The following is a 24,160-nucleotide window of genomic DNA, read 5'->3' as shown; positions in this document are numbered from 1 at the left end:
AGCAGAGGTGGAGAAACAGGAGAGAAAAGGCAAGAAAATTTGAGGGTCAATTTGAATAATAGGTAATATTGAAATAAGAGATGAGAGACAAAACAGGGAGGGATAAATCCTCTATGAAATTATGTAGGACCTCATCTCAGAACTAAAGGTTACGAGTTGCCAGATTGAAAGGGCCCATTGAATATTCACCACCATGACAAGAAATAGACCCACCTGAGGGCAAAGCATTATGCAATTTCAGAAAAATAGACACAAAGTGAAGATCTCCTAAAGCCTTTCAAAGAGGAAAGACACAAAAGAGAAATAGGCCATATGCAAATGAACAGGAATTAAATGGCTTTGAATTTCTTGCCTACAACCTGGGATGCTAGACCATGGAATAATGTCATGTCGAGAGAGTAACTGCATTAGGGGAGACTTTCTTTTTTTGATTTTTATTTATCTGACAGGCAGATCACAAGTAGGCAGAGAGGCAGGCAGAGAGAGAGAGGAGGAGGCAGGCTCCCTGCTGAGAAGAGAGCCTGATGTGAGGCTCCATCCCAGGACTCTGGGATCATGACCTGAGCCGAAGGCAGAGGCTTTAACCACTGAGCCACCCAGGCACCCCGAGACTTTCTTTTTTTAAGATTTTATTTATTTATTTGAGAGAGAGAGAGATTGAGAGAGAGAGAGGTCAGTAGGAGAAGCAGACTCCCTGCTGAGCAGGGAGCCTGATGTGGGACTCCATCCCAGGATCATGACCTGAGCCCAAGGCAGTCGCTTAACCAGCTGAGCTACCCAGGCGCCCCTAGGGGAGACTTTTTGTGCCTTTTATACCTTTGACTATTGAACCTTTTGAACTTATGATCCGTTTGAAACACAAACATTGTTTGTTTATTTTAGTTTCAGAGGAAGAGTTTAGTGATTCATCAGTTGCATGTAACAACACCCAGTGCTCATCACAAGTGCTCTCCTTAGTGCCTGTCATCCAGTTACCCCATCTCCCCAGCTACCTCCCCTCTGCTAAACCTCAGTTTGCTTCCTAGAGTTAAGAGTCTCTTACGGTTTGTCTCCCTCTGATTTTGTCCTTTTTAATTTTTCCCTCCCTACCCCTGTGTTCCTGTTTTGTTTCTTAAATTCCACCTGTGAGTGAGCTGATATAATATTTGTCTTTCTCTGACTGACTTATTCCATTTAGCATAACCCTCTAGGTTGCAAATGGCAATATTTCATTCTTTTTGATGGCTGAGCAATATTCCATTGTATTTATATATATATTATATACATATTATTATATATACATATATACATGTGTATATGTATATATATATGGTACATTACCTTTATCCATCATCTGTTGATGGACATCTGAGCTCTTTGCATAGTTTGGCTATTGTGGACATTGCTGCTATAGACATTGAGGTGCATGTGCCCCTTTGAATCACTATATTTGTATCCTTTGGTTAAATACCCAGTAGTGCAATTGCTGGGTGATAGGATAGCTCTATTTTCAACTTTTGGAGGAACCTCCATGCTATTTTCCAGAGTTGCTGCACCAACTTGCATTCCCACCAACAGTATAAGAGGGTTTCCCTTTCTCCTCATCCTCACCAACATCTGTTGTTTCCTGACTTGTTAATTTTAGCCATTTTGACTGGTGTGAGGTAGTATCACATTGTGGTTTTAATTAACACAAATATAACTTTAAAATAATTCTACTAACTGTGGCTTTTTTTTTCTTCTCCCGTTTTGGCTTGTTTAACAAGTGTGTGTGTGTGTGTATGTGTGTATTTCCTCATTTTGTCTTCACAACAGCTTAACTAGGAGACATTTTATTCTCACTGAAGGTTAGAGAGTCAGAGAGGTTTAATCAGGTGGTGGGTGAGGGAGCCAGACCCGTAAAGGGTTCCATTGCTTCTTTTCTAGATGTTGAGGTAGAGCAGTAGCTATAGTGAGTTGAGAGGTGTTAGTTAATGTCGGAGTAATACTAGGATGAAAGGTGAATTGAGCTTAACCTTGGTGGAGTCAATAGCTAGAGTTCTGAGGGCTGGACCAGTGGCTCCGAACCTCAGTTTTGTGACAGCCTCATGTGTAACTGTGTCACAACTAATTTCTTGCCAATAGTCAAATATCAAAATTTGTAATCTATAAAGTCTTTTACAAAAGTAGTCCTATAGACCACAGTTTAAAAAAAACACACAGCATTTGATTTATTTTCTTGAATAGAAGAAATGTAGTAGAATTGCAGTTGGTGATAGAGGTGCACCCAAACGTGGGGATGCTTCTGGGAATATATCCTACCATTTCATGCAAAATCATCTAGGTCTGGAGGGGAAGAAGAGATTGAGAAATTAGAGAATGGATTGTTTTGGAACAGTGAGTTTTTCTGAGTTGACTGGTGTGAAGTGGTTAAATGTTTTGTTCTAAGATCACGCTGTAAATAGAATCAACTCCAGTGCCTAGGTGTTTGAATTCCTAGGGATTTAATTTGTGGTTATAGGCATACCTATTATTCTTTAATATTTATAATAGCTCAGAACGCAGAACTTCAAGGAAAGGCAAACGAGATGGAGAAAGCATTCCAGACTTCCCAGCTGAAGTGGAAAGAAGAATGCAGAAGGTTTGAACATGATTTGGAGGAAAGAGACAATATAATTCAAAGTTGCAACCGAGAATATGATTTACTTATGAAAGAAAAAAGCAGACTAGAGAAAACTGTACAGGTAAATTATTATTTTTTAAAAGATTTATTTATATCAGAGAGAGAGTGAGAGAGAGCACGTGGGCGTGCATGTGAGCTCGGGGAGGGGCAGAGGGTGAGAGAGAATCTCTAGTGGACTCCCTGCTGAGTGTGGAGCTGGACGTGGGGCTGATCCCAGGACACTGCGATCATGACCTGAGCCGAAACCAAGAGTTGGATGCTCAACCGACTGAGCCATCCACCAGGTAAATTATTTTTATGAAATAATTTTTCTAGATTCATTGAGATGTGTTACACATTATTTGAACTTATGTTTGGAAAGGAAAATATCTACCAGAAATCAAAGAAAATCTGATTTCCTCCTACCCACTCTCCCTCACTCCCTCTCTTCTTTCCTTTCAGGGGCGTTTTTGTGGGTCTCTTTTGTAATATGCTTTAGCAATATATTAATATGTATGCTGTTTTCTTTTGTGAAAAAGAGGTTGAGATCTCTGGTCAAACTATAAGAAGTCACTTATGTGAAAGTATCAGAAAATGAGAACCACTTGTCCTTTAAGTTCAGCAGTATGAAAATTTGGAATTTTAGAAATGTGGGCACTAGATTTTGGTCTGAATATACAATAAATATAAAAAAATTATATATCTGATGTGGACTTCATTATCTATGTAGAGTACATTCTATATAGATAAGACATGAAAAATATTTGATGACCTTTTACTGAAATTATATGAGCTATTTATTTTCCTATTTTTTGTTCCTTTTTTCCTTTAACTCTCTAAAGTCAAAGTATGGTTTAACTTGAAGTTGCCAACCCCTTAAAAGATAGATTTTGAATTGCCTATATTTGTCATTTTTTCTGAAGCACCAGTTTAAATTAAAACAAATGCTTTTATTTACCACTGGTGTATATGGGTTTTCAGAACTCTGGAGAAACAAATCTTTATTACAGGTAGTTTTACACAAACATTTCCTAAATGTGAAAGTTTCAGTACAAGGTTCCATGGCATTGTCAGCAAATCTTCTGATTTCCTCCATTTCAGACACAGTTTGTCTCTTCCTTTAGTGTTATGTTCCCAGGTCCTTGAACAGTGCCTGGTGTGTGCAAGGGTTCCCTCATCTGAATGGGGGTAGTTTCGGTGGCTCCAGGTGCTCCAAGTTCCTGGGCGGTTGTGTATCACCTTCCTCATGTAGAATGTCTAGAGCTACCCAGCAAGAAGCATAATGGCAGCAGCATTCCTTATAGTCAGTCAATCAGCCTGCACCTCAAGTTATAAACTCTTTCCGTGCTCTGGCTGAGCTGCTTGATAGGAGAACTCTGCTTGATTTTATGCTACTGGCTTTGAGCTGATCTGCACAGACTAAGTAGGGGAATATAGGGTTCAATAGGCATCATACTATTTATCCCGAAGGGGGAAAAGCTCAAGGCCCTTTGTGAAGACTTTCCATTAGTGAAAGTTGTGAGGGTAATATTCATGATGCAGATCCCAGCTACTGTTTATATGGACACCGAAGGCTTTCCCTCCTTCTCATATCAACCACACCGTCTTTCTCCTTGTGTTAATGGGAACTTAGTTTTAAAGGGGGCTTCTTGCTTTAACCAAGTTAGATCTTATAAATGTAGTACAACTAGGAAAACCCAAGAAGAAAAGCCTTTTGTAAGTATTATCTGTAGAACAAGAAATTAGTCATCGTAGCCCAAACCTTAAAATTTTTTTGACTTTTAAGATGTTTAACATTTTAGTGTTTCTTTATCCTGATTTGTTGCACGAAGTATCTTTCTTATCACTCTTGGTCAATACAGTGTACTCTGTGAGTTTTATATGTAAATTACCAGGGATAATCCGAACAGTTTGTTCATAGATAATTAGAACTTCCCATATTATCTACTTTACATAGAGATGTACATATAGATTACATATAATCTACATTCTGATGATCAAAATATATTATAGTTCTATTAATGATTTTAACATAAATTATAATGAGTTTTAGCTATAGGTAAGGAGAACCCTTGATACACTTGAATTGGGGATGAAGGAAGAAAGATGACTTCCATTGATCAAATAGTAAAGCAAGATTTTATTCGTATAAAGGAAGCGTTGGAAAAACATCAGCAGGAGAAGGATGAGATGGAGTCTCACATCAGGGAGACAGCACTGGAGGAGTTTAGATTACAAGCAGAACAATGGGAAGCAGAAAGAAGAGAGTTACAATTTATAGTACAGGTATTTTAAAAATAATAATTCAGTTCCTTAAATATGTCTTTTTAATGCTTGTGATATTAAATATTAATGCAATAATTGGCTAGTTTACTCAGCACAAAAATGATTCCTAATCTTTGATCTGTCGAAGGCCATGTTTCATTTGGGGTTACATGACAATATAGGCAACTGTTATGAGCAGATACTATCTGAATTAGAGTTGGGCGACTTCTGTTGCATAAATTATGTGATTTTTGAGACATATATATATTTGGTATTTTATTTTTCCAGTTTAAAATATGAGACTGTTCACAGCCTTTAATAGCATAAAGAAATAGAATGATTGGCTTTTAGATATTAAAGGATGCTTATAAATTAATATAGCATAGTGATTTTTCAACTCTTTTTTTTAAGAAGAGCAAATTTTTAAAAACTTTTTATTTAAATTGAATTAACATATGATGTATTATTAGTTACAGAGATAGAGATTAGTGATTCATCAGTCTTATATAACACCCAGTGTTCATCACATCATGTACCCTCCTTAATGTCAGTTACCCGGTTACCCCATCCCCCCACCCACTCCCCTCCAGCAACCCTCAGTTTGTTTCCTATGATTAAGAGTCTCCTATGGTTTGTCTCCCTTTCTGCCTTCTTCTTATTTTATTTTTTCCTCCCATAGGAAGAATAAATCCTTTTTTATTTTTAAGATTATTTATTTATTTATTTGACAGAGAGAGAGAGAGCACAAGTAGGGAGAGCAGCAGGCAGAGGGAGAGACAGAGAAGCAGGTTCCCTGTGGAGCGAGGAGCTCTATCCCGGGACCCCAGAGATCATAACCTGAGCGAAACGCAGCTGCTTAATGACTGAGCCACCCAGGCATCCCAAGAAGAGCAACTTCTTAATCGTGTTCTATTTACTCCTTTTCCCCATCACACAGAATCCCCAAGCCTTCAGATAGTCTGGTTGGAAAATAACTGATTATACCCAACCCCCATTGTAGATGAGCAGATGGAGATTTATGATTTACTCAGATCATAGTCTGAGTAATTAATGTGGGAAGAGACTACCAGTCACCAGATTCTCATTTTGGTGTATTGTACATTTTTTTCAGGAGATTACATGTAAATTATTTTGAAAGAGAAGAGAAATTCAAACTGTTAATTCACTGACCAACTTAAACTTAACTTGAAATTTAAAATAAATTTCCATAGTTTTTTCTATTACTTATTTGGTGATAAGATATTTTCTCTATATAAAAACACAAATTGAAATATAGTCTTTGTAGACTATAGGCACACCAAGTTACACATTTTTCACAGAATGAAGAATATCCATCTAAAATGAATTTTGAAGTAGTTTTATGTTAGAAACCCCTCTGCAAGACAAAGGCAGCCCAAAACGTGCAGAGTAAGAGCCACCTTATTTCTTTAAGAGTGAAAACAGTGGAAATATTGAATTCGTTATGTATGTAAATATTCAAAGTACTAACAAATCCACAGCTTTGCCAAACCTTTGGTCTTGGATGTCGTTTTCTTACCAGTCACTCCATTTGTAGAATCTGGAAAGATATTACAATCATTCTTTAGACCTCTTGGTATTCTTAGAGTCTGTTTGTAATTTGTATCCCTTCTTTTCTTCCTTCCTCTTTCCCTCCCTTCTTCCTTCCTTCCTTCCTTATACACACTGAGTTTCTGCTGTGGGTGCTGAGGATACAAAATTGATTAAGATCCTTGAAGATCTTAAAACAGAGAGACATGTAAAGAGAGAAATTGGAATATAATAAAAGTTTGAACAAAATGCTGTGGGGTCATGAAAGAGAAATTGATTAAGTGCTTAGGAGATTGGGGAAATCATCACAGAATGGCTGACAGTTCGACTGTTGTTGATAATTGTCTTAAAGGCTACCTGACACAAACAAGTAAACATAAGTAAATGAAAATGACCTCTTCATTTCTGAACACTCAGAAATCTCTAGTGCCAATAGTCAGAAGCCCTAAACTTGTAAAATATAATTCAGAAGCCTTTATATTTAAATGTGGGAGTGATGTGATTTAGATGCAGTTTCTTGGTCAATCCTATAAACCTTAGATGAAACATATGTGACTTTATATTATGAAGTACTAAAGGAATAAAGTATCAGTCTTTTTTTTTATTTTATTTTAAGATTTTGTTTTTTTTAAGTAATCTCTACACCCAACATGGGGCTCGAACTCACAACCCTGAGACTGAGTCTCATGCACCCCCGACCAAGCCAGCCTGGCACCCTGGTATCAGGCTTTAATTATTATGTATGGGAAAGAATAGGGAATATACTCCTTAGTTATTATGACCTTTTGTAAGATAACTTTTTAAAGTTTTTATTTAAATTCCAATTAGTTAACGTATAGGGTAATATTAGTGTAAGATACATTTTATTATATTGTGTCACTGAAATGTTCAGAGTTCAGTCTCTCAATTTCCTGTCCTCTTAACATTAACAAAATAAAACTGTTTTTACTTTTTAAAGCAAGTTTAAGAAACTATTTGTATTTTTTTAGAAGTCTTTTTTCAAACAAGTCGAGGGATAGATTGAAATTCTCTTCTCTGTTGACTATTGATGGGTTTAGGTTTCCATCATATAATTAGATGTTAGTATGGTATAGTGTTCTCTTTGTGTAACTCTCTAAGGGAATTCAGCTTTTAAAATACGTTAAAAAAAAAAAAAAACCCTCCTAAGTGAAATCCCATCTTTAACAGACAAAGCAGGTGTAGTATTTCTTTCATCTGGGCTTTAGAATTCAGTCCCACTATTAAAAAAAAATCTTAATTTTATGCCGTGTCTCTTTTCTTTCCTAGTAATTGAAAAGCTAAATAGAGGTGTACTTCTCTGGAATATTAATGGGAACTCTAGTGTGATTACCTCATTTTAAAAAAGTATTTCTCATTTTTTAAAGTGCATGTCCTCTTCTGATAAACATAAAAACTCCATGTCTTCCTTTAGCACTGTTTGAAATTTCAAAACAAATCAAAGCCAATTTAATTTAAAAACAAAGTATTTCTATTGATTTTGAAACACATATTCTTATTTTTTATCTCTGCTTATTAAATTTTTAATTTAAAATGACTTTTTTATTTATTTTTTCTTCATTCCTGCTCTAGCAATGGGAATTTTGAGGATGCTTACTTGCTTTTGTTTTTAAGGTTTTATTCATTTATTTGAAACAGAGAGCATTAGCTTGGGGGGTGTGAAGGGAAGAACAGAGGAAGAAGGAGAAGGCTCCCCGCTGAGCAGGGAGCCCCACATGGGGCTTGATTCCAGGACTCCAGGATCATGACCTGAGCCGAAGACAGATGCTTACCTAACTGAGCCACCCAGGCGCCCCTTCAATGTTTAATTTATCAGTAGGATTGAGAGCATTTAGAAGATGAATATTTTTTCGTATTTGTTTCCCAAATTCTAGAACTCAACCAGGGAATAAAATGATCCTTTCCTCCTTCATTGACTAAATTCAGTTTAAGTGTCTAGTGATAAAGGGATGGCAGAGTCTGTAATGGCAAAACTCATGAGGAATGTAGACTGAAAGTAACAACATATACTGAAGAGGAGGGAGAGTGGGGACACAGTAAAGAAGGTATCAGGGCAGACTTAGGCATCAGTAGGCCAGGTGTTAGGGAGTGGAGGGCAAGGTGTGGAAGAGTGACCCCACAGACACAGTTATGATCTAGAGACAGCTTGGAGGAAGCTCCACTGGGAGGGAAGTATTTCAGAAATTTGCCTGAAATGGTCTAGAGCGGCAAGGAGCATTTCTTTGCAGTTACCTAGGAAACTGCCCACTGGTGCCCTGTGTAAGTGAGCGGCATAGACAGTGACTCAGGCGCTGGGTATACTGCCTTGTTTCCAATCAGGAAATAGCTTTATAGTCAGTTCATAAAATGACTATATATTGTGCTCACTGTAAAAAATGCCCTCATTTAGGGAAACTTAAAAGCAAAAGTGAAGGTCCTATGACTCCCCCTCGAATCCCACTGCTTATCTAAGGGGATATAAACATTTATCACTGTATTACATAAACAGAATTCTGTTTCTTGGTGTGTTTGGTGTCCATCTTTCGACATCTTTGTATTATTCTTGTAGGGTTTGCATGGTTTTCTGCCATATGGACGTTCCCAATATGTATTGAGGAATCCCTTATTGAAAGACATTTTATTTCCTTCAAAAATTTTTTTGCTCTAATTGAGATTTGGGGTGCCTGTCTGGCTCAGTCCATAGGGCATGTGACTCTTTGCCCTGGGGTTGTGAGTTCATGTCCCGTGTTGGGCATAGAGCTTACTTTATAAATTCTTAAAAAGATTTTATTTATTTATTTGAGAGAGAGAGACAGAGTATGAGAGGGAGGGAGAGCAAGCACGAGCAGGGGGAAGTGCAGAGAGAGAGGGAGAAACCAGTTCCCCACTGAGCAGGAAGCCTGATGCAGGGCTGTATCCTAGGACCCCAGGATCATAACCTGAGCCAAAGGTAGACATACAACCAACTGAGCCACCCAAGCACCCCGAGCTTACTTTAAAAAAGAGAAAAAGAAACCCCCAAAAACAAAACGGAAGACGTGATTCACTAACATTCCTGGCCATATCTTCGAGCTGTAGGACAAGTGATTGAACTGTGTAAATGCCTAAATGTATCACTGCTCAGTGTGCAAGCTTATAGATTCATCATGATTGGTACTACACAAGGTTAGTACCAGTTTACACTTTGTGGCTGCAAACACTATTTCTTTTTGTAGAGCTGTGCTGGCTTTGGGGATTTCAGGAGAAAAGCATGTACTAGGTTGCGGTGGTAACTAGCTAAATTGATATATTTTGTAAGGTAGGGAGGAGGACTACTTTAGCTCTGATAGGTTTCTAACCATACTTTTGTAATTCTTCAGACCTAAAAACTGTATTTTGGAGTCTGAGAAATGTTGTTTATATGAGTACATATAAAAAATTATAGTTCGGGGGCTATGTTTCTGAAATATGTGGACAAAAAGCAAGTTTTGTTTTCTAGTAGCGGAATGTGGTTTCCTGTGATGGTAAAATTCAGTTCAAAGCCTTATTTTAAAATATTTTAAGTTCAACACCTCCCTCTAGTGGATAAAAGAAAAACTCCTTCAATTTCCATTGTCCTTAATAATGATTGTGTTACACACCCACACACATCATACTTACTTTTTCACTGTCAGGATCCTGGTAGCTTTTTGTTTTATTACAAAATAAATTCTGTGACAAAATTTCTAAACCTTTATTTGCAAGGAGGGAAATTATTCTTGATATATAACTGCATAAACTATTTTATAACTCTTTTGGAATTTTCTTGTATGTTATTTATAAAGCACCCCAGTCTTGGATTGTGTTGATAAAACCATAAACTTAAAACGAATATTTCAACATACAAAAAATAGCAAGGGTTAATATAACCAGTACCCGGCATAACATACTATACCTTTAAATACTATTATTTACCATCAAGATCATGTTTGTTGTATTTGTTTCAGAATTAAAAACAGACAAGCAATAAATTGTTACATTATTAAGACTGTCTATTCTGAATTACTTCATTATCCCACCATCACCCTGTTCATAAAAGATACCAGTACTCTGAAGTTAGTGTTTAATATTCTGTCTATATACATTGACAGTGTATCCAATTATTTTGTTATTTTTTGTGTTTTAAAAATATACATAGAGTATAGGAAGGTATGAATCTTTGTCCAGCTTATTGTTCTCACTTGTGTTTTTGAGATTTATCCAAATTAGTAAGCTGGCTCTGTTTCATTCAATTTAACTGATATGTAGCATTTTATCCTATGCATATCTGACAATTAATTTCCATTACTGGATCGATTGAGATTTAAATTCTTCCCAGCTTTTAATTATCACATACCATGCTTCCACAAATATCAAATATTTTTGTTTATGTGGGTATGTAGTTTGTGTACGTACAATTACTTGGAGGCAAAATATATGCCAAATTGTTCTCCCATATGGTTGTACCAGTTCAAAAGAAGAATTCCTCTTCCCTTACAGTCTCTTGAATATTTGGTATTTTTCAGGCCTAGTTTCTTTTGCCATAGGAAGTGTGTGAAATTGTTTCTCATTCTTGCTTAAATTTCTTTCCCTGACATTGATCATGTTATAGTTATTGGTCACTCATGTTTTGTGAACTGCCAGTTTATAAGTTTTCTATTTTTCCTTTTGGATTGTTTGTATATTTTTATCGATTTATAGGAGTTTTTAATCTATTTGGTTGCTAATCCTTGGCTCATTATATCCCCAGGATAAACGTGGAGACAATTATGTTGTATTTGATGCACAGTTTTAAATATTAGTGTAGTTGAATTTATTGGTCTTTTTCTTCATTAATAGTGTGTTTATGGGGCACGTGAGTGGCTCAGTGGGTTAAGCCTCTGCCTTCAGCTCAGGTCAATATCTCAGGATCCTGGGATCGAGCCCTACATTAGACTCTCTGCTTAGCAGGGAGCCTGCTTCCCCCTCTCTCTGCCTGCTTCTCTGCCTACTTGTTATCTCTCTCTGTCAAATAAATAAATAAAATATTTAAAAAAATAGTGTGTTTATGTCTTCAGTAACCTGAAGTCATAAAGAGAGTATGTATTTTTTCCCTACGTAGCATGGGAAGGTCTAATTTTATTTTATTTTTTCAAAAGGGTAACCAAATGCCCCGTACCAGTTATTCAACTGTCTGTTTGTCACCACTCACTGATTTATATTGTTGCTCTGTCATCTGTCAAGTTCCTTTCCATCTAGGGTTTGGTTTCTGAGTGTTGTGTTTGTTTCACTTGTCTATTTATGAATCAATACGGAATTGTTTTATTTACCATGGCTTTAGAGGAAGTCTTAATATCTGCCAAGACAAGTTCCCCTCTCCATATTCTTTTTTTTTTTTTTAACAGATTTTACTTATTTATTTGGCAGAGGCACAGCGAGAGAGAGAACACAAGCAGAGAGAGTGGGAGAGGGAGAAGTTGACCTCCTGCTAAGCAGGCAGCACCATCAGGGGCTTGATCCCAGGATCCCGGGATCACAACCCCAGCTGAAGGCAGCTGCCTAATGACTTAGCCATCCAGGCACACTGCCCACCCCCCATCTTCTTAATATTTGTTTTTTAATGGGAGAGGAGAGTTATTCTTAACCTTTTAAACTCCCATATAAATTTGAGGTTTAGTTTGTAATATTCCACCCAGAAACTTGGTGAAATTTTGATTGGACTTGGGTTGGATTTTAAGGTCAGTTTGGCACAAAGTTGACACCCTTAATTTCTTCTGTTTTCCATCCTTTTATATTTTTGTTCTGTTTCCTGGGAGATTTCTTCAATTTCATGTTGTAACTTTTCTACTGAATGTTCATTTCTTCTTTTGGGTTATTAACTTTCCCGAGCTCTTGCTTGTTCTTGGACTATACTTTCCTTATAGTGTGCTCTTTCTTGTTACATAGTTACACATTTTTTTTTTTCCTTGAGGTGGAAACTTTAAAGATTTTTTCCCTTAGCAACTTCCAAATATACAATACAGTATTAACCAAAGTCGCCAGCTTGTACTTAACATCCCCAGAACTTACTATCTTATAGCTTTTGACTACCTTCACTTATTTCTCCCATTCCCCGCCCTCCAGCTCTGGCAATCACCAGTCTGATCTCTGTTTCTGTGAGTTTGGTTTCTTTCGATTCCATGTGTCAGTGAGATTACACAGTTTTTACCTTTTCCTGTCTGATTTATTTCACTTAGCTTAATGCCCTCAGGATGCATCAGTGTTGTCACAGATGGCAGGATTCCTTCCTTTTTTATGGCTGAATAATATTCCACTATGTATATGTGTGTGTGGGTGTGTAACATTTTGTTTATCCATTCATCTTAATGGACACTTAGGTTGTCATATCTTGGCTATTGTATCAAGAATATTGATTTTCAAGGCTATTAGGAGCTAGTGGAAAGGGGCATGGGTTTGGGGCAAGTTAAAATGCTACAAAGCTCATCATTCTTATAGAGGTTCAGCTGATTTTCTTGAATAAGTGCTTATTGATAAGATTATTGCAAGCCTATGGTTAATTTCCAGTCATAAAAAAATTTGATTTTGGCATTTTTTTTTTTTTTTTTTTTTTGGCCAGTGTTCTTGCTGCTTTTATGGAGGGAAGAATTTTTGGCAGTCCTTACTTTGCCATTCTGAAATTGCTTCTGTTCTCTGAAGATATTTTGAAGATTTATTTTCTCTCTCTGTTTTTTTTTTTTTTTTCAAATATTTTATTTTTTTTATTTGACAGAGAGTGCACACGAGTGGGAGGGACAGAGGGAGAAGGAGAGAAAATCCCAACCAGACCCCGCACCAAGCCTGGACCCCAACATGGGGCTGATCCCAGGGCCCCAAGACCACAACCCCAGCTGAAACCAAGAGTCAGATGCACAACCAACTGTGCCACCCAGGTGTCCCTTAGAATGGAAAACTTATTTTATTTTTAAAAATTTTTGTTTATTTATTTATTTGACACAGAGAGAGAGATCGCAAGTAGGCAGAGAGACAGGCAGAGAGAGAGGGGGAAGCAGGCTCCCTGCTGAGCAGGAGGCCTGATACGGGGCTCTATCCTGGGACCCTGAGATCATGACCTGAGCTGAAGGCAGTGGCTTAACCCACTGAGCCACCCAGGTGCCCCTAGAATGGAAGATTTTTGATAACATATCAAACTGATAAATCTTGATGCTAAATTGACAAGGATACAGGAAAAGATGATTATAACCAATCTCACTAATGAATATACATACAAAAGTATTATATAAAATATTAGCCAAGTCAGTGCAGCAAAATATAAAAAGATATAAAAGACCTTTATACAATAAAATGCCAAGTGAGTTTAACATTAGAAAATTATTGTGTTCATTTAAAATTAATATAATCCCTTAACTATGTAATATAAGTTTCTTGAATATGTAAACAGAATTCCTAAAAAATCTACACTATTTGAGAAAGACAGTTTTTAAAATAAAAACTGTATATGTGCTTTTATATGCATATCCAAACATATATAGTAATTGTCACATATTAGTGACTAGGTGACCTCTGCATTGAAACTGGAATTTTTAGGTCAGAAATTTCACCTACATCTTGAAAGACTTTTGTTTAAAAGTCATATTACTATAAGTAATATTTAATACAGGGCAATTATCATAAAGTTAAGATATCACCAATGAATAGAATACTCTAACTGATCCATCGCTGATTTTCCAGTTGTTCTTTTTTATAGGATTAAATCGAAAGTGTCATGGAATGATGGACATGCTCTTTGTTCAGTGTAATTGAAAGACTGACTGTTGTTTTCTGTACTGTTTGCCAATGAGAATCACAAGTCATATTTTCTTATAAGTAAATTTCATGAGACTTCCTGAATACTTCAGTTTCTTTTGCTTTATTTAATAAGTATTATTTGAAATAATTGCCATCAGCTACAATACAAGCATTTTTGGTTATAGATTTTATTTTGTTTTTATTTTAGATTATTTGGTTTACATTGTGATTAACCTTGTAAATTACTGTTTATTCATTTAAAAATATACATAGTACTTTGTGTGGATGATAGAAAGTTAGAGATGATGTGGCAGTCAGGAGGGCATGTAATTTATTTTAAGTTTTAAAAAAGCTTTTACTTAATTATTTGCAGATAGAGGGAGAGAGCACAAGCAGGGGGAGCAGCAGAGGGAGAGGGAGAAGCAGGCTCCCCACTGAGCAGGGAGCCCGATGCGGGGCTCCATCTGGTGACCCTGGGGTCATGACCTGAACTGAAGGCAGATACTTAACGGACCTAGCCACCCAGGTGCCCTGAGAGGGCATATAACTTAACAGTGAATTTGAATTGACACTGGCACTATTAAGTGCTTGAAGGAGGGGACTTATTATACAGAATAAAAATAGTATCTTATACTTGTGTACTGCTTAATGCTCTTAAAAATACTTTTGTATATGAAGGTACTGTTATGGTGAACTTAGATGACATATAGCTATTCATAAAACCATTCATTCCTGAATCCACACTGCCATTAAAAAACTGAGAGTGCTGGGGCACCTGGGTGGCTTACTGGGTTAAAGCCTCTGCCTTCGGCTCAGGTCATGATCTCAGGGTCCTGGGATCGAGCCCCGCATTGGGCTCTCTGCTCAGCGGGGAGCCTGCTTCCCCCTCTCTCTCTGCCTGCCTCTCTGCCCACTTGTGATCTCTGTCTGTCAAATAAATAAATAAAATCTTAAAAAACAAAACAAAACTGTGAGTGCTGTCTGCTGGCTGCTGGCACACTTTTACTCTGTTGCCCAGATTTGCTCTTATCTGTGCTAGTTTAAGGATTGAAAATGTGTGAGGAGATGAGTTTCTGTATATTAAGATGTTTCCATTACCTGAAAAAAATCATTCTTAAGAGTTCATGGGTAGTCAGCTACAGAGTGGTAATCTCATGAGTGAGTGGGTATGGAGAGAAGGAATTATGTGAGGTTTTGTTCTTCATCCTTTGACTATGGACGGTACTGCCCGGTGCTTTCCAAGTTAGGAGTCTTTTATAGAGAATTGTATTTGGTGCTTGGGACATTCTCAGTCATCTTCCGATGATACCTTTTGAATGGCTGGCAATACTTGAAACCATTTTGGATCCGTATGTGCGTGTCTGTCCCGGAATAAGATTGTGCTGGTGAAGGAAGGTGAGAAAGGAGCTTGCCTCAGAGACCTAAGTGGGAACGATGAATGTAGACATTGACCTGTGGAAAATACTTGGATATGTGTGTTAACTTCCGGTTGGAACTTTCATAACGTTCAACTCTGATTTCTGAGTTTAGTTGGAAAAGGAGATTGAGAGATTTCTGTAGAACACTACCTGATGTTATTTTTCTTCCAATAATACAGCAAAGATTTGAAAACTTGAAAACTGAAAGAAATGAAACACAGCCATCTAGTGGATGCAACTCGAAGAGCTATAACCATAGTTAAAGTACCAAGAGCTCACACAAAAACCTCTCAAGGGCCATTATCAGGCATTCAAGCTAATTATTCTCCTCACACAAGGAGCAATGTACATCTGTATTACAAAATATTTAAAAATTTTAATGAGCAGGGAAAACATTATAAATGGCATTTGGACTACAGCATTATGTAAATACCCTCAGAGGTCAATTGAACTAGCATAACGTTATAGTATATTTTATACATTTTCAACGTAACATGTGTTAACCAGAGCTCTAAAATTGTAAAACTCCCATAATTTTTTTTTAAATTTTATTTTTAAGTAATCTTTGCATTCAGCCTGGGGCTCAAACTCACGACCTGAGATCAAGAGTTTGATGCTGTACCAACTGAACCAGCCAGGCGCCCCCAAATTATAAAACTCCAGTCGTGCTTTATTGAATATGTGTATATTCTGAAACATTGCTGGAATATCTAGATCTCTTTTGCCTTTGAGAGCAAGTGTCTATAAGATCCTTGAACAACATGGGTTTGAACTGTTTAAGTCCATGGATTTTTTTCAATAAATATGTAGGAAGGTTTTTTAGAGATTTTGGACAAGCTGAAAAAACTTGGAGATGAACTGTGTAGCCTAGAAATACTGAAAAAAATTCAGGGGTGGCTTAGTGGGTTAAAGCCTCTGCCTTTGGCTCAGGTCATGATCCCAGAGTCCTGGGATCGAGCCCCACATTGGGCTCTCTGCTCGGTGGCAAGCCTGCTTCCCTTCCTCTCCCTCTGCCTGCCTCTCTGCCTGCTTGTGATCTCTGTCTGTCAAATAAATAAATAAAATCTTTAAAAAAGTTCAGAAAAAGTTAAGTATTATAAGAATACAATACATAATACATATAAACGTAGAAAATATGGGTTAATTGTGTTATCAGTAAGGCTTCCAATCAACAGTAGGCTATTGGTAGCCAAGTTTTTGGGGAGTCAAAAGTTATATACAGATTTTTTGACTGCTCATGGGTGGGTGTCCCTATCCTCTTATTGTTCAAGAGTTAACTGTATAAATTAACTTATTTTTGTGGTTGAAGCGCAGGTTTACTCACTGTCTTCTACGAAATACATTTTTGTCATTGTTGGCTTATAAACTGTATTGATGCAAAAACGAATTACTTTCCAGGAGCAAGATAATGCTGTACAAAATATGCACAAGAAGGTAGAAAAATTAGAAACTGAGCACATGGACTGCTCTGATCTTCTGCGGCGACAAACAAGTGAACTCGAATTTAGCACTCAACGAGAAGAACGTCTTAGAAAAGAATTTGAGGTATATTTTCTCATTCTTTTAAAACATATATATGTTGTCCAGTTAGTAATTTAAGGTCAGAAAAAAGTTTTACTTTGGTATCAAATGTAAAACTTTTTTTTTCAGCATTTATTTGTATTGACTATCTGGCTTCTTTGAAAACTTTGTATTTGAGTGAATTATATTTTGCCCCTAATTTTTAAAATCTATCCATTTTTAACAGTTAATTCCCATGAAATATTTGGAAAGTTTGAGGGTAATTGTTTACATGATAAGACTGAGAAAGCAGGGGCGCCTGGGTGGCTCAGTGGGTTAAAGCCTCTGCCTTCGGCTCAAGTCATGATCCCAGGGTCCTGGGATCGAGCCCTACATCAGGCTCTCTGCTCCGCGCCGGGCCTGCTTCCTCCTCTCTCTCTGCCTGCCTAGTTGTGATTTCTCTCTGTCAGATAAATAAAATATTAAAAAAAAAAAAAAAGATTGAGAAAGCAACTCAGGAAAGGATTTTGTACACATCACATTAAATTCTAATTTTGTAGATTGGATCATATACTAGCTGCATGGTTTTGTGGAATGCATTTCAGGTGAGACTTTAGATGGGAAAGAAGCGTCAAGTTAAAAATGAAAGTTATCATTTTGATGAGAGAATGATACAATCACTTTAATTTTGAGAGAAATCTATTTGTTAATTCTTTTTAAACTTTCCTTTTGTTTATGGGAAATTAAGTATTTCAGTAGGTAAAGAAGTTTTGTCTTAAACATAATTTATAATTGTAATTAGGTAAATAAACATTTATAAGGAGAATTCAGTGATAAAATCCAGAGCTAATCCAGTTAAACTCACTGCTGTCATTCAACATTGTTCTGGAAGTTTTAGCCAGAGAATTATATGATGGCAGAGCAGCAGTAAGAAGTACAGCTGTTGGAAAGAAGGAGGCATGACTCTTAACATTTTCAGATGATGCACTTACACTGTAAGTCAAGAAAATCAACTTTACAATTATTGACACTGGTAAGAACATTCAGTAAGGAGGCCAGGAAGAAAAGAAAAGTAACAATTTTATTTACATTCTTACATTCCAGCAATAGTCAGAGAATAAAACATGTAAAAAATTTTCTTCAGCACCATGACAAGAATAGGAATATAATTAACTATAGACACATTAAAAAGTTACCAGATTTAACTGAGAGTCTTCAAAGAAAATGGTGAGACATTTTGGAGACACTCAGCACTAAAAAGATATGAATCCTTCCTAGATTATATTATGGGTTAAAACAGTTCCAATAAAAAACTCAGTGGAATTATTTTGGGAATAAAGCTTCAGATATTCATGTGAAAGACTAAAGAGCTACTGCACAAGAGTCTCTCATACATTTTTAAAAAGATTTTATTTGGGGCACCTGGATGACTCAGTTGTTCTGTGTCTACCTTCGGCTCAGGTCATGATCCCAGGGTCCTGGGATGGAGTCCCACGTCAGGCTCCTTTGCTCAGTAGGAAGCCTGCTTCTCCCTCTCCCACTCCCCCTGCTTGTGTTCCCTCTCTCACTATCTCTCTCTCTGTGTCAAATAAATAAAATCTTAAAAAATATTTTATTTATTTGAGGAAGAGAGAGAGAGAGAGAACGCGAGTGCGAGTACCTGAGAAGGGGGAGGGGCAGAGGGAGAGGCAGAGAATCTCAAGCAGAGTCCGTTCTTAGCATGAACTCCAGTGTTGATCTCCATCCCACAACCCTGAGATCCTGACGAGAGCTGAAACCAAGAGTTTGATGCTTAACTGACTGAGCTACCCAGGCGTCCTTAAAATATTTTGATAAGAGAAATGAGCAGAGACTTACTATATCAGAGGTTAATGGCTATTATAAAGCTTTAGTAATGTATCAGTGGTGGTTTTTTCCTTGTATGCAACAGCAACCAACTTTGGCTAACTTCAGTGAATTCCACTGGAGGAACATGGGAATCACATTTTCGATTAGGATGAAAGCTGGGGAATCAGGCTCAGAAATGAATCCCAGAGCATCCCCAGACGTCTTGGGAACAGAAATGATGGAGGAAGTTAGGGTGAATTGATATCAGTAATTTTCATTTTATTTGTTTACCAGTAACAATTGGTGTCATTCTTTTTGTCACTTTAGGATTCAAATCCCAAAGAGAAAATATTCGATTGAAAGAGGTAGTTTGCCCCAAATAAATCTCTCTCAATTCTGCTAATTAAACCCTCCAAAAGAAATTGATCTTTTTTTTAATTAATTTTTAATTTTTTATTAACACATAATATATTATTAGCCCAGGGGTACAGGTCTGTGAATCACCACGTTTACACACTTCACAGCATTCACCATAGCACATACCTTCCCCAATGTCCATAACCCCACCTCCCTCTCCCTCCTCTCCTACCCCCCTCAACCCTCAGTTTGTTTTGTGAGATTAAGAGTCTCTCATGGTTTGTCTCCCTCCCGATCCCATCTTGTTTCATTTATTCTCTTCCTTTCCCCAAAACCCCCACATTGCCTCTCAACTTCCTCAAATCAGGGAAATCATATGATAATTGTCTTTCTCTGATTGACTTATTTTGCTCAGCATAATACCCTCTAGTTTCATCCACGTCATCACAAATGGCAAGATTTCTTTTCAAAGGAAATTTTTATAAAGAAAATCCAGTTTCTGGTACCAAAAGAAGGCGAAAAGAGATTGTTGAGGTGCCAAAAAGTACAGTAACTCTAAGGCCAGATTTTCAGTGGTACAGATTGAAAGGCCAGTAGTAGACTTGTAGAATATGTATAAAATCTAGTATATTAAGATACCACTTTAAATTAATGGGGATAGGAAAGATTATTCAATCATCTTGAAACATGGTTAACTATTTAACTATTTGGTTAACTATTTAAAATAAAATTAGATTCTCAGCTTACATCATATTGTAAAATAAGTTCCAGTTGGATTAAAAAGAGTAAAAATATGAAAAGCTGATAAAGAAGAAAAAAACTTGTGTTTTTTGCTCTCTGAGTCTAGTATGACTTATTATTAATCATAAAAGCAGAGGAGCAAAATCAACAGATTTGTAGCTGAAATTAAAAGTTATATAGGAGAAATTAAATTCATTAGAGAAATTAAAAGAAATTTAATTAAAGTCATATATATGTAAATTAAAATCATATATATTAAATTAAAGTCATATATATGTAAATTCTCCACTTCAAATAAAATAAAAAGATAAACACATGAGAAAAATATTTACAGCAAAAGGTAGATCTATCTCTATGTCTACATCTCTTTATCCAAATTCCCCCCACTATTTGGTAAGAAAAAGGAGAAAACCTTTATGAAAAAAAATCTAACAGGAACTTCAAAGAAGATGTGAAAGATGTTCAGATGAATAGCAAACATACGAAAAATGCTTGACGTCAGAAAGGCTGTAACAGTCATGATACCAAGACTAAAGAAAAGATAGCACCCAGTGTCAGTGAGGGAGATGTTAAAAGTTCCTGGGTCTTGCTGCTGAGAGCGCAAATGGATAAAGCCTTCCAGGAGCTGTGTTTGGCAAATTTATGTGGTCTTCATCAGAAAATCATCACACCCTTTGAGGCCTCTGGCTCATGGACCAGCCATCACCTGGGACTTCACTGTCCTCTGCTGGATCTCCTATTTCCTAGGTCCCTGTGTTTTTTACGCCAGTGGCGTATGTAGTCTAGTAGCTGCTAAAGAAAGGGTATATGAGAGCTCCGTTTTAGCTGATCTTGTGTTTCTGAGTGTGATTTTTATGAATAAAGTATTCGAGTAGATATAATTTGGCCAAATATAGAATTTTAGGTTTAAAGTCATTTTTCTCTTAATATGTGAAGGCCTTACCTTCCTTGTTCCCAGGCTCTTCTGTTCCTGTTGAGAGGCCTAATATTATTCTGGTTTGTGTTTCTTTGCTGGTGATCTTCCTCCCTCATTCTTGTCATCTCTGTAAGTTTTCTTGGTACTCTGTTTTTTCCAACTTTTTTTTAATGGAAAGCTTTAAACAAACACATTTTAAAAAGTGAACAGAATAGTATAATGAACCTAATGTACCCATCACCAGCTTCAACAATGATCTATATATGGCCAATATTTTATCATTTATGTCCCCACTCACTTTCCCCCTCCCATATTATAGTGAAATGAATGCCAGTCACAGTATTTTAACTATAAATATTTATTACAATTAAAAAAATGAGGGGTCTTTATTTAGAGTCACATTTTCAATATTAAAACTAAATTAACAGGAACATCACTTAATACAATCAAATATCCAGGCTTTATTCAAGTTTCAGATTGTTCCACAATTTGATATAGATGGTATAAATGTGTGTAAATGCAGTTTAAGTCAGAATTCCATTACAATTGGTTGATATTTTTTTCTCTCTCTTTTAAAGAAGATTTTATTTATTTGAGGCAGAGAGATTGTGTGCCTGAGCTGGGAGAGGGACAGAGGAAGAGGGAGAGAGAGAAACAGAGCACACTCCATACTGAGCTCAGAGCCCTACACAGGACTCGATCTCATAACTCTGAGATCACCACACCAAGATCACCACTGGAGCTGAAACCAAGAGTCTGTTGCTCAAACTACTGAGCCACCCAGACACTCTGGTTGATATGTCTCTTAAATCTCTTTTAATCTACAGATTCTTTGTCTATAGCTTTCTTTTTTCCTTATATATGTGAGGACACCAAGTTATTTGTGCCATAGATTTCCCACTGACTCTGCAATTGCAGGACATCAAATATAAATAATGTTTCTTAGTATAGATCTTTTTAAATTCATGGTGACCATTTTAGTTACGAAATGCATGCCCTTCATTTGGAGGAATTCTCTTGCGTTATTCTCTTGTGTAATTTTTTTCCTCAGGGCTTTCGCTGTTCTTTCTCTCAGGCTTTTATTATTCAAGTGTCAGATCAGCTGGATTGATGGTTTACTTCTTTTGCCTTTCTGTTGTCTTTCTCTTTGTCTTTTTGTTGTGGCTTCTTGGGACATTTCTTGACTTGGCTTTCTAATCTTCTTATTGAATATTTTTCTTTTCATTTTTAATTTCTGAGAGCTCTTGTTCTCTGTACTTTTTTTTTAAATAGCATCCTGTTCCTATGACTACTGTATTCATTTGTTTGTTCAGTAAGTATTTATGGAGAGTATTAGGCACACTTTTGGGTGCTTCCGGCATTAGCAGTGAACAAAACAAAGTCTCTTCCCTCTTTCTTTTTTTTTTTTTTTACAAGATTTTATTTGATAGACAGAGATCACAAGTAGGCAGAGAGGCAGGCAGAGAGAGAGGAGGAAGCAGGCTCCCTGCTGAGCAGAGAGTCTGATTCGGGGCTCTATCGTGGGGCTCAATCCCAGGACCCTGGGATCATGACCTGAGCCAAAGGCAGAGGCTTTAACCCACTGAGTCACCCAAGCACCCCATCTCTTCCCTCTTGAAGCTGACGCTCTAGTCAGGGAGAATCACACATTAAATGAAACAAAGCATGATAAGCCCTGTGGAGAGTAATAAAGCAGACTAGGGTTGGCATGCTTGGGTGCCTCAGTTGGTGGAGTGCCTGATTCTTGGTTTCAGCTCAGGTCATGATCTCAAGGTCGTGAGACTGAGCCTTGTGTTGGGCTCCATGTTCAGCCGAGAGTCTGCTTGTGATTCTCTCCCTCTCTCTTTGCCTTTCCCTCCAACTCTCTCTCTCTCTCAAATTAATAAATAACTCTTAAAAAATAAAGCAGACTAGGGGAAGTAATGAGTGATGAGACAGGTTGGTTTCCCTTTTATGTTAGTGGTCACAGAGAGCTGACTTATAAGATGGCATTTTAATAGAGACCCAGAGAAAGAAAGGGACAGCCATGTGGATATCTGGAGGAAGAGCATTTTGGGTAGAAGATATAGAAAGTGCAAAGGCCATGAGATGTGAGTGTGCTTGGAAGGTTTGAGGAATAGCAAGTAGGGCATTGCAACTGAAATGGAAAGGCTAGTAGGATAGACAGAATGGTAGGAAGATTTTACACTCTTGATGATCTTCTGTAATTCATTGTAAGAACTTTGAGTGAGATGAAAGCCATTGGAAGGTTTTGAATGGAGGCCTGACATGCTTCCTGTTTTTTGTTTTATTTTTTAAATTTTTTTTTCCAAAATTTATTTATTTATTTGACAGAGAGAGATCACAAGTAGACAGAGAGGCAGGCAGAGAGAGAGAGAGAGAGAGAGGGCAGCAGGCTCTCTGCTCAGCAGAGAGCCTGATGCGGGACTCGATCCCAGGACCCTGAGATCATGACCTGAGCCGAAGGCAGTGGCTTAACCCACTGAGCCACCCAGGTGCCCCTGTTTTTTGTTTTAAAAGCATCGTTCTGTATATTCTTTGGAGAATAGATTGTAAGAGACCATTTAGGAGACTATTATATTTACCTTGATGAGATATATAGTGTAGAGGAGTTTGGATTTGTATGTATTTTGGAAGATAGAACCAATAGAATTTGCAGATCAATTGGACCTGGCTTGTGAGAAAAAAAAGGGGAGTAAAGGATAACGCCAAAAATTTTGCCATGAGCAAATGGGCGAATGGCATTGCCATTTACTCAACTGGCAAAGAAGGCAAGTGGCATAGATTTGGGAGAGGTCAGGAATTTGCTTTAGGTATGTTACATTGGCATGCCTGGTAGCCATTCACATGAAGATGTGGAGTAGACAGTTGAATTCGAGTATGGGGCTTCAGGAAGCATTACTGTAGGATGATAGGGAATTATGGCTGATATTTCATTGCGCAACTTTGAATGTCATAATCTGTAGGTCTTCTCTGCGTTTCTGTAGTTTCTGCAGAGTGCTCTGCTATTTTGTCTTTGGTGGTTATAACATGGAAGAAGGACATGGAGAAAGAATCTGCATATCATACTGTTCAGTACCCAGACTTTCCCCTGGTTTCAGCCTTGTGTACCCCTCACCCCCCACCCCCTCTCTGGGTATCCCTGTGTGCAGCCTCTAGTTCAGATTCACATCTGCCAGATAATAAACCTCCAGTTGTGTAGTGGTTAAG

General features: G+C 37.3%; 1 protein-coding gene across 1 annotated transcript in view; it reads left to right on the top strand.

Moving 5' to 3' along the window:
- The window catches only part of CCDC171 (coiled-coil domain containing 171), a 300,537-nt gene that overhangs the window by 34,174 nt on the left and 242,203 nt on the right, over positions 1-24,160 (top strand). The window contains exons 5-7 of the mRNA XM_046023926.1: positions 2,512-2,702; positions 4,775-4,906; positions 17,008-17,154. Coding sequence (XP_045879882.1) covers positions 2,512-2,702; positions 4,775-4,906; positions 17,008-17,154 — 470 coding nt within the window. The remainder of the gene's footprint in view (positions 1-2,511; positions 2,703-4,774; positions 4,907-17,007; positions 17,155-24,160) is intronic.

This window comes from Meles meles, chromosome 11, assembly GCF_922984935.1.
Source record: "Meles meles chromosome 11, mMelMel3.1 paternal haplotype, whole genome shotgun sequence".
Lineage (NCBI taxonomy): Eukaryota > Metazoa > Chordata > Mammalia > Carnivora > Mustelidae > Meles > Meles meles.
Note: the sequence above shows the minus strand (reverse complement) of the source record. Positions and strands in the feature narration are given on the sequence as shown.